Below are 10,410 nucleotides of genomic sequence, written 5' to 3' on the forward strand. Positions count from 1 at the left end.
CAAACTGTGCTAAATTGTGCTGAAATGACCTGAATGGATCTGATTTGACATTAACTGAACAGAGCTGATCAGAACACATGTGCTATACTGTATATACTGTACCTCCATAATGTGGTACAACCAAATGATAACCACATTTTGGGGATTTTTGGAGCTGCTGTTCACCAGAAACATTGGTTCAGTGAGTTTAAGGTAGAAAGAGAGCAAGAAAGAAAGAGCAAGAAGTTTTCCATGGTATTTTAATTTTAATTGTGGAGTAACAATTGAAGTTCTTATTATTATTACCAATAAATGCCAAGTAAGGAAATGCTTCAAAGGTGTTTCAGTGTCTCCATCTTTACTTTTTTTTTTTTTTTTTTTATATTCATAGCCACATTAATGAACCACTTGGGCTGCAGCAGTGTGCTCCAGCCACTGGGGATTAGGTCTGCATAAAGATGTTTGGTGCTTTGCAGATACAGACTAGCTCATTTATTTTTGAAAACATTCAACATCATTCAGACTAACAAAAACAATAAAACAATAAACTGTTAAAAGAAACATGAATATTAGAACTTTAATATACAGTTTGTAAAGCACAAGTGGCAAGTGTTGTTTTTTTGTTTTGTTTTCAAGGTTACTTTTTATCTTTATTTTGTTATTTTACATTTCAACAGTGTTAAAATTAAAGCAAGAGAAATATGTTCAAGTCTGCTTCCTTCATCAATCTGCTGGCTATCACAGAGGACCAGAACACAGCAAAGATATAAACCGCAGAGGTTTACAGCTGATTAGGGGGAGATTATGTTGGGTTACATTTATTTTTACAAACAAAAACTACAGTAAAAAAATGAGACATTGTCACCAAATTCTTCATTGAAATGTAAACAAACCCTGGCAGCTCCAAAACATGACATAGTAGGTAAGTATTTTTTCTCACTGAGATTGACAGCTGAATTACATTTTTAAATTAATTTTGAAGCTGTTAAAACATTTGTTCATATACGTACATATTGTTTATAAACATTGAAATAAAGTTGACATATTTTGAGATGTAATTGGAAACGAAAAATTGCAAAAACCTAATAAACCCATAACTGATATGTTTAGTCAAAAAAACAACCCTCTTGATTTATGTCTTCAAGGTACAGGAGTGGTATTATTAACTGGGTTATTGATGTTAATATCAGGCAGCAGATGACAGCTGGTAATGATGTCTATCTTCTCAGACACAGCCTTCAGGTCATCGAGTATTAATCTGATGCTGTGGGAAGCGTTGATGATGGAGCTCTGCGAAGTATTGAGCTGAGCTGTAGCACTGCGCACCTATATGACAAATATAAAGTCAAAGTCATTTTAATTAATGTATGTGTCAATGAAATTTTAAACGTTAACATTTTTGATTAGTCATTTAGCTGGTACAAGCTGATCACCATAGGATGTTTGTTAATGTTGTCATGGAAATGATTAGCTTGATGCATGAGACTCTACTGAGTTCCAAATTCCATTACATAATTTGCAGAGTTCTACTGCAGCCATTTTAGATGTACTGTAACTCATGGTGATTACTATGATACCACAGGATCGAACCTTTCTCTATGGCCATAACAATATAGAATTGCTGTTTACATACAGTGGTGTATGCCTACTTCGTCTACTGTTTGCAATTACTGTATGAAATCAACTTAATTCAAGTTTGCTGCATATTATTTTTGATGTCATGTACTGTGCAGCATTATTCTCATTTTTCTTTCTTGCCAATCATCAGTACACACAACACATTGTCAATCTGTTTAGAGCAATAAGTTTTGTGCTTAAATATTCTTATACATTTCTACAACACTGGAGAATGAATAGGCTGCACTGGCCGCTACAATAGTAGTAACGGATGAAAGGCATGTTGGGAGACCTCTATAATGCTCTCACTGTGAATGCCTGAAATATGAAATCTAAGCATCTTCACTCATTCTTATCGCCGTACCTCTCGGCTGGCATTGCCATAAACCTGCCGTAGTGTCTGTCCCACATCCGAATGCAGCCGACTGTTAGACTCCTGTAGCTTCTGCTGCAACAAGGTGTCACCTAGAAAAAACATTAACAACAAGTCAGAGAACTAATGGAGAACTAAACTGGATCAGTCGGCGTCCATTTGTTTACTCATTCGTCCAGCTGATCTCAAACACCACTGATCAAATTTTTAGACGAAATGTGAGGAAATGATGCTCACAACTGCATTCTGGCATTTTTTAAATTACACTGATTGGCCTAAGGGTGCGCTACAATACAAAACAAGGTGACATTTATTACTGCAAATACTACCATTTCACAGCATTTGATCTATGAGGAGGGCTAAGCATATAGGTCCAACATCAAATACCCAAATGCAAACAGCTAGCACAACACACACAGATCTTCAGGATGAAGTTTACTAATCTCAATTTCACCAATCTATTTTGGCCACGTCAACAAACATGCTAACATTTTGGCCTATTTGCCTTTCACAGCAAGCTTTATTTTACAATGATGTATTATGATGATGATGATGATCATTAGTAGCATTAGTAGTCGTGGTGGTAGTAGTAGTAGTAGTAGTACAAGTGTAACTGCTATTCCTCACCATGTGGTCTGTGGGTAGGGCTCGGCCTGTCTTCCACTATGGACTGTATATCAGGATGGTCTCTGACCACTATAAGGGGAGGCAGGTCTCTCTGCAGGATCTGAGCGCTCTCCTGGCTCACTGCTGCAGCAGTAACTTGTCTCCGCTCTCGGTCTGCTCGCTCCAGCTCACCCTCACTGTCCGTCTCTGACGCCTCCCCAGGAACCTGACAGCGTCCAGGGTCACAGAGAAACACATTGTAGATCCATGACAGGAGAGTCGGAGATATAGATTGGATAGGTGCACAGCATACAAATGGATACAGATAGACACAGAAACAGATGAACACACACACTTTGTCTCTGTTTCTGTCATACACACTTGCACTACCTCGTTCCTCTCTCTCACTCACTCTCCTTGCTCTATCAGTCTGTCTCTTTCATACATGCTCTCTCTCGCTCTCTCTCTCTCTCTCACTCTCTCATGCACAACCTTGACTTCCAATGTGTATTCTCTCTCTCTTAATCTAACTCTCTCTCTCTCTCTCTCTCTCTCTCTCTCACACACACACACACACACACGCATGCATACAAGACAACCTTGGCTCCCACTGTGGCAGTCTGGGGAGCAGAGAGGGAGGTGATATAGACTTCATCATCGGAGTCTGTCTCTGACGCCTCGCCCTGCACCACGATCTGGTACCTGCTGGACATAACTGCACTCATTTACACAGACAGACAGACACAAACACACACACACACACACACACACACACACACACACACACACACACACACACACACACACACACACACACACACACACACACACACACACACACACACACACACACACACACACACACGCGCGTATCTTAGCTACCTGATGTTAGCTACTGTACACCGATAAAGCAAAGAGCAGCACAGTTTAACAACAGAGACGTACACCGACTCTAATAACGCAAATAAAATACAGGAGTGGGCCTACTCTCTTCTCAGTATGTGAGGTTACTTAATCGGAAACTGTAACATCTACATTTGCAATATAAAGTCGTATTATAAGCTGAAACAAGTGCAAGAAAATGTCAAACCTCCCCAGCGATGTCAAAACACAAATCACATGAGCAGTGAGGAAGTGGCTTGTTTTACAAGAGCCAATCAAACCTCAGCTGTGATGTCACGTGCCAGGTCGGTAGTAGCCAGGAAGCGGGCTTTTGTTTACTTCGTGGCAAGTCATCTGACAGGTTACTGTCTTCACTTTGTTGAGCTTAATGAGATTCACTGCAATATCATGGATATACATCCTTGTTCCTCATTCATTCTCGTATATTGAGGTTGTTTAAAAAATCGTCAACAATTATGAATTCCCACGTCTTGGGCAGTGTTGTGGCTACGGACGATAACGTTAGCTATCTGTGGCTAACTGTTGGGCTATTTAAGCAATGAGCTTTCACGTTTAACTGTTGCTGTCAGACATTGATGGGACAAGTACTTTGTTTAGTTTAGACTGGCCTGCGTGATAATTTTTCTATGTGTGTTTGTGTGTTTCAGGCATGGCAGACGAGGTTCTGTTTGAGTTTCTCCATATGGAGATGGTGTCTCATGTTTACAAGGAGCAGCAATCCAATAAAGGAGAGATGGACAACAAGGTGTGTTAAATAAATACATAGATAAATCAATGATTTTGATCAATGTATGTACCTTACAATATACACCATAGGTTTACTGAGGAACCTTTCTTACAGTGTGACAAGCCAAGATCTGTTGTCACTATCCAGTTTTGAACAAGCTAACCAGTGTCTCAGTCTAGTTACTCGCCAGTAAACTACTTTACCAGATGGTTATTCTGACCATGTTTTGCACTCTCTCACGCTTCAGGACAAACCTAACTGTAACTCCACAATATTTTAGCTAACTGCCTAGTCAACTAGGGCTGACTAGGCTAACAAACTACTGAAGCAAGATGCCAGCCAGACATTTGGTTAACCAGTCAAACTTTCTTTTTCTCTTCAGGACAGAGCTATCTGTATTTCTATCCTGGAAGGCATGGGCTTCAGAGTGGGACAGGGACTCATTGAGAGGTAGGCGTGTGTGTGTGTGTGTGTGTGTGTGTGTGTGTGCGTGGATGTGTGTGCAGGTACATGGTGTGTGTGACGTACATCCTGCCTTCTCTCTTTGAGTTGATGATTGCTCTGTCTAGGTTGACCAAGGACTCCCCCAGCTTTAAGGATGAGTTGGATATAATGAAGTTCATCTGTAAAGACTTCTGGACGTACGTGTTCAGGAGGCAGGTCGACAACCTCAGAACCAACCATCAGGTAAAATAAATTATCGAAAAGTGTAGACTAGCAACAGGTAGACAGTAGAGCTGCAATGATTAATCGATTAGTTAAGGAAAATAAGTCAAAATTCTCAGATTCCAGCTTCTTAAATGTGAATATTCTCTGGTTTCTTTACTCCTCTATGACAGTAAACTGAATATCTTTGGGTTGTGGACAAAACAAGACATTTGAGGACGTCATGTTGGGTTTTGGGAAACACTGATCGACATTTTTCACCATTTTCTGACATTTTATAGACCAAACAACTAATCGATTAATTGAGAAAATAATCGACAGATTAATCGACAATGAAAATAATCGTTAGTTGCAGCCCTAGTAGACAGCCACCACCATGTACAATAGAAACAATAGAAGGAATAGCATAGCAGAGTTTAGAGTAGAAAGAGACCAGACTCAGAACCAACCACCAGGTAAAACACACTTTACAGCAGAATACAATAGAACATAAAACAGTAGAGTACAGCTTCAGGTCCATACATCAGGAGCAATAGACACACCAGAGTAGGGTTAAGTAGACACTGGACACAGCAGAGTATAATAATGGAGTATAGTGTATAGTTAATTTAATTCAGTGTCAGCTGTCTGAAGTTATTTTTAACTGAGTAAAATAACAATGCAGACCTGAGATCATTTCATAGCACCTTGCCACACTAGTTGACATTTTATTTACTGTATAGAGACAAGGCCATTTACTGTATGTGTGTGTGTGTGTGTGTGTGTGTGTGTGTGTGTGTGTGTGTGTCACTGTGCTTGTATGTCTGTGTGTGCATGTGTGTGTTCTCCTACAGGGTACCTATGTTCTTCAAGACAACAAGTTTACACTGCTGACTCAACTCTCCAGTGGAAAACAGTACCTGGACGAGGCCCCTAAGGTTAGAACACACACACACACACACACACACACACACACTCACACATACACACACACACTCACAAACACATAATGAAAATAAATTGCTACTCCTGTCATGTGGAGACCTACCAGAAGTAGGCAAGTAAAGCCTTTTGTATTCTAACCCATAGTCAAAGAAACCAGGCTTTAACCACATTGTTGCCTAGGCTAATTTGTGTGTGTGTCTTTCATCAGTACCTGGCCTATTCGTGTGGTGTGGTAAGAGGAGCCCTCTCCAACCTGGGTCTAGACAGTGTGGTGACAGCTGAGGTCTCTCTCATGCCATCCTGTAAGTAGCTACCACCAGAATACAAATCCATAATTCCCCTGACCATGAAACAGGGCTTTCAGATGATGCAACACTCTCTGGCGGCCATAATGAAGATCCTCAGCTCTTCTGCAACAGTTGGCCTCATTCACACAGCTGCTGTATTTGATTTTGTCATACTTGGGATGGGAAACACTACACAGACGACTGTGAAGCAGAAGTCAACAATGGCAGACTCTAGCAGACATGGACTTTGGACAAAAATGTAAAATATGCACAAGAATTATCCTTCAGTGTATCATCAAAAGAGGAGCAGAGCTGTAGCCTTTGATTTTGCATTCAGCTCTGCTCATTTCTTGACAATAATGAAGGACTATTTTGGAGTATATTTAATTGTCCAGAGTTAAACTCTGTTTCCATTTGTTTTGCTGTCCTCCGATGAGGTTTCCCACCACAAGTACAATGTAAATCGAATATGGCTGCCATGTGAACAATGCGAATGGCTGTGAATTGCATTCCTGATCGCATTTCTGAACGTACCACTTGGACAATGTGTGGACATCGTGAATAGACATGATTAATGTCTGTGCTGTTTTTGAGTGGAAACTGACTTTGCCACTGATACATCTGACTGATTTTGTGTTTAAATACTGCCAGCTTGTTGACTAGCTAATCATCTGATCAGCTTATCACTGTCTTTGTTAACACATCTGATTTTCACACTAGCTAATCCATCTAGTAGAAGCTAGTGTTTGTAGTGGCTTGTAGCTGCATGTAGTACCTGCTGGCTAGTTAGCTAGTGATCACAGCCACAAAAAAAACCTGTTTCAAAAAATGTTTCACTTCCTCAATTTGCCTCCTTCTCTGTCCTGTTTTCCATGCCAGGTAAGTTCCAGGTAGTGATCCAGAAGTTGTGACCTGATCCTCTCTGCTGCCCTGATCCTAATGAACAGGACCCTGTATATGTAGGGCTCTGCTGCCCCCCAAGCAGAGGATGATGAAGTTCTGCTCTTTCCACTGACCAATTCAACCACAGAGAGAGAGGGTCAAACACCAGCCTGGTTTTCACTACTTATCAGCCAGGTACCCACTACAGGGCCAAACAGGGTTAGTCAGGGCTTATTCATCATTTCTGTTACTCAGTTTGACACAAAACAATATTTCCTTGATTCCTTTTGCATCTCGTTTCCAACAGAGGTTATTTGCCAAATGGGCTAAATGATGTTTAAACATGGTGAGTTGGCCCTGGCCCTGACTCTGACTGACCCCATTTGGCCCAGCTGTGAAAAAGTAAATGTTGACTGTCAGTGGCTATGAACCAGATAATGTGAATGTAAATCTCAAGGTCCTTCAATGTTCTTTGCAATGTGTTACTTTCACTTGTGCAATTTTGTGTCACAAAACCAACACGACTGAATGCTTACTAGGAGGTATGCAAATTGGAAAATAATATAACTGAAAACAGAATGATCGGCCGTCTCTGGGATTGGACGTCACCATGGATTTGATTTAAGGTTGTACAGCCTGGTAGAATTATTTGGCTTTCAACTCTGAGGACTATTTTACCGTAGCCTGGTCTGAAAATCACTACAGACATAGTGAAGTCCTTGGCACATCACATTCATAATTCAACACTTGTCTCTCTGCAAACACACAACCCACAGTGAAGCTGTGACCAACTCTTGGTGCTTCGCTCTGCTGTGTAGCAGTTTGCTTTTTGGAGTTGGGAGTTTCCTTCAGGGCTGTACTCATTTAAATTTCAATTCACTTACAGCTGAAACTGTAATTCATGTACCACTAATTCACTTTTCTTTCATTAGATGTGTTAACGTTTTTGGGCCCAAATTTTCTACTGATTTGAAAGTGAAAAGACCTTAAACTTGGTCTCCTTCCTACATAGTGAGCATCACCCTGTTCCTCTGTAGTGACATCACATCCCAGAGACGACCATTACAAATGGGTTACAGGTTATTATTTTTGTACACAGATGTTTATTTATTGTCTTTTGTACAGCAATGATATGTAAGTGTACAGAAAGAACTCATTACTGAGATCTTCTTAATATACATGCATACATCAAGCTACAGGTATTACCACACTCTTTCGCAAACTGTACTAACACTGTATTTTCATCTGCTGGTTTTAATTGCGCTAATTTCATGTTGTGAGGCTGTGAAATCATTTATCATAAATTCCTTGGCTACATTGGTTCATCACATCTTTCTTTACATAGCGGTTTCTTAAATTATTGGTCTGTTACCAAATGGGTCGCAGGCCTACTTCTGGTGGGTCCGTACATAGAAACAGTAATATGGTTTCAAGAGCTTGAGATCCAGGATAAGAATACTTTTCATTTTTGGTAGAAATTTCTCATTTGTGCCCTGGGATACAAAAGCTTAAAAACTATGGGTTTACATTGATATTAGTGTGCAATATCCTAGTGTCTTTTAGTGTGGAATTGTTTCATTCAGATTCAGATTTTCTCCTGTATGAGTGGGATCCATAGATTAGAAGGAAATTTAATTAAACCTCAAAACTTTTGTCAAGTGTGATCCCATTCCTTTGAATAGAAAGTCTGTAAAGCGGATACATAAAAATAATTGAACTGTGGGCAAATTCAGTTTAACTTAACTAACTTAACTACATTAAAATGAAAGGCAGTTGTATCCATGAAGCATGAAATCCTTACATAAAAAAAAAATCATATCCCTGATAAATGCTGTTGCCTCTTCCTGCCACTAGAGGGGAATGTACAGCTGTCCTTAGTGTCCTCTGTCTGCCTACTTCATACCATATTGCCAAGTTTTATCCAATGTCTCCTTGTCTGTTTCCCTCAAATCTCAACTGGCTCTTTTTGATGTATTCTTGTTGTTTCTCTCAGGCCAGTGAAAACTCTGATTGACCCATAGTTGAAGAAACTAGGATGTAGAGAACCAAGGCACATTGAAGGGAACTAGTCTACTGGTTGATTTGTTCATATGTAAATGGAAGTGTTTGGGAAAGGTAAATTATTTGTTTTCATTACTCTTCTGTTTCAAATCTATGGCTAACAATGGGAATGCATTTCATAATTTGAGCTAACAACAGCAGTGCCATCCCCCATCATCCCTGCTCAAATTGCCCACTGGTTTTGATGTAACTTTCATGATGTTGTGGATCTGTATAGTGAGCTTGGAATTATAATCTTCTGTCTGGGTGGAGAGTAGTTTTGAGATATTGAGCATCAAAGTTTTGACATCCCAGCAGAAATGTTGTGAAATCAATCTTTACAGCTCAACAAGTCCTGCATCCCGATTGTACTTTGAATGCAAAATATCACAGTCTTAGGACAATTTAGAAAATGTATGAGGGCCCAACGATGATGAGATGGAACTGTATAATTCTGTGTGGGGCTGCCACTGGTAAATGAATGTGATGAAAAACACTGCTGCATGTGTGATTTTCAAATTCTTCATTATAATGTAATTCTAGTAGGTCATAAAACATGTGACCACTACTGCCACAGTTTTCTCATATGACCTTCTTGCCATCTGCAATAGTGTATTCCTCCATTTCACTCGTAAACACCTAGTAACATGTAAATACAAGTAAAAGACACGGTGGTGAAAAGAGTGGCTTTCACAGTAGCCAATTTATTGCAGTCAGTCCTTTGCACTAACATCTGTTCCAATTGTTCAGTGACATACTTAGGAGCTGATCTATAAGATTTTAAGGCAAATCCAATCTGCAACTGTCCTAATCGCCCCAAATAAGAGCCCAGAACGGCTCGCTTGGGTTACTGTGTGTAGCTATGGCTTTCACTTTACATTTGTAGAACTGCTATCACAGTTGATTTGGCATATACTGTACATTTAAATGAAGAAATTCTGCACCCTGTGTTAAAAGTTTTGATAGAGTTGACATTATTGTACCAGTTGATGGAGTGTGGTGCTGACTCTATTTCTTCTGTCTCTGCTCCAGTGAAATACCCCTGACTTTATTCCAATGATATCAGTGACATTTTTACAGAATAAAGCTTTTTGTATGCAAGTAATACTTACCTTGCATGTTTTGTTTTACTGCTGCAACAACAAAGTCATTACAGGCTCTGGCGGTGGCACCCAACATGGACTGGTGTCACACCTTACAAGGAAAAATGTGTGTTTGGGAGGCATGTGCCTCTTGCTGTAGCCTCTGTGTCCCCCTTGAATATTTGACTAGCCAACTGATGTTGACAACCAAGCATACATGTATGACAAATGAAATCTGTAGGCAATAGTGGAGTGCAGCACGTATGCTCCCTAGCTAAAACAGAGTTCAGAATACACAGGCAGGTATACTGGTGAGAGTAGCCG

At 40.0% G+C, this 10,410-nt stretch overlaps 2 protein-coding genes across 5 annotated transcripts; one reads left to right on the forward strand and one right to left on the reverse strand.

The window, feature by feature from the left end:
• Positions 1-239: 239 nt before the first annotated feature.
• On the reverse strand, positions 240-3,695 carry bloc1s3 (biogenesis of lysosomal organelles complex-1, subunit 3). Of its 2 annotated transcripts, XM_071519927.1 has the most exons (5): positions 3,666-3,695; positions 3,175-3,290; positions 2,597-2,801; positions 1,961-2,061; positions 240-1,305 (listed from the first exon to the last, which is right to left on the reverse strand). In XM_071519927.1, exons 2-5 carry the CDS (start codon positions 3,286-3,288, stop codon positions 1,120-1,122), a joined length of 606 nt encoding a protein of 201 aa, XP_071376028.1. In that variant the 5' UTR covers positions 3,289-3,290; positions 3,666-3,695; the 3' UTR covers positions 240-1,119. The 2 variants fall into 2 exon arrangements, with proteins under 2 accessions (XP_071376028.1, XP_071376027.1); XM_071519926.1 differs by lacking the exon at positions 3,666-3,695 and having other exon boundaries at positions 3,175-3,435.
• Positions 3,696-3,777: 82 nt separating this feature from the next.
• trappc6bl (trafficking protein particle complex subunit 6B, like) lies at positions 3,778-10,100 on the forward strand. 3 transcript variants are annotated; one of them, XM_071519922.1, is made up of 7 exons: positions 3,778-3,818; positions 4,126-4,223; positions 4,588-4,655; positions 4,775-4,892; positions 5,705-5,788; positions 6,004-6,097; positions 6,962-10,100. In XM_071519922.1, exons 2-7 carry the CDS (start codon positions 4,128-4,130, stop codon positions 6,991-6,993), a joined length of 492 nt encoding a protein of 163 aa, XP_071376023.1. In that variant the 5' UTR covers positions 3,778-3,818; positions 4,126-4,127; the 3' UTR covers positions 6,994-10,100. The 3 variants fall into 3 exon arrangements, with proteins under 3 accessions (XP_071376023.1, XP_071376024.1, XP_071376025.1); XM_071519923.1 differs by lacking the exon at positions 3,778-3,818 and having other exon boundaries at positions 3,935-4,225; positions 4,593-4,655; XM_071519924.1 differs by lacking the exons at positions 3,778-3,818; positions 5,705-5,788 and having other exon boundaries at positions 3,935-4,225; positions 4,593-4,655.
• The last annotated feature ends 310 nt before the right edge of the window (positions 10,101-10,410 follow it).

This window comes from Centroberyx affinis, unplaced genomic scaffold (assembly GCF_046629955.1).
Source record: "Centroberyx affinis isolate AG114_WGS23_722 - 3 ecotype Tasmania unplaced genomic scaffold, CSIRO-AGI_Caff_v1 ptg000750l_1, whole genome shotgun sequence".
In the NCBI taxonomy this organism is placed as follows: Eukaryota; Metazoa; Chordata; class Actinopteri; order Beryciformes; family Berycidae; genus Centroberyx; species Centroberyx affinis.

Coding starts and splice junctions, on each gene's coding strand:
- bloc1s3 (XM_071519926.1), bottom strand. CDS start 3,300: ATGAGTGCAGTTATGTCCAGCAGGTACCAGATCGTGGTGCAGGGCGAG. Junction 2,802..3,174: donor CTGCCACAGTGGGAGCCAAG/GTTGTCTTGTAT, acceptor GGACGCTGTCAG/GTTCCTGGGGAGGCGTCAGA. Junction 1,306..1,960: donor ATGGCAATGCCAGCCGAGAG/GTACGGCGATAA, acceptor TTTGTCATATAG/GTGCGCAGTGCTACAGCTCA.
- trappc6bl (XM_071519922.1), top strand. CDS start 4,128: ATGGCAGACGAGGTTCTGTTTGAGTTTCTCCATATGGAGATGGTGTCT. Junction 5,789..6,003: donor ACCTGGACGAGGCCCCTAAG/GTTAGAACACAC, acceptor GTCTTTCATCAG/TACCTGGCCTATTCGTGTGG. Junction 6,098..6,961: donor GGTCTCTCTCATGCCATCCT/GTAAGTAGCTAC, acceptor TTTCCATGCCAG/GTAAGTTCCAGGTAGTGATC.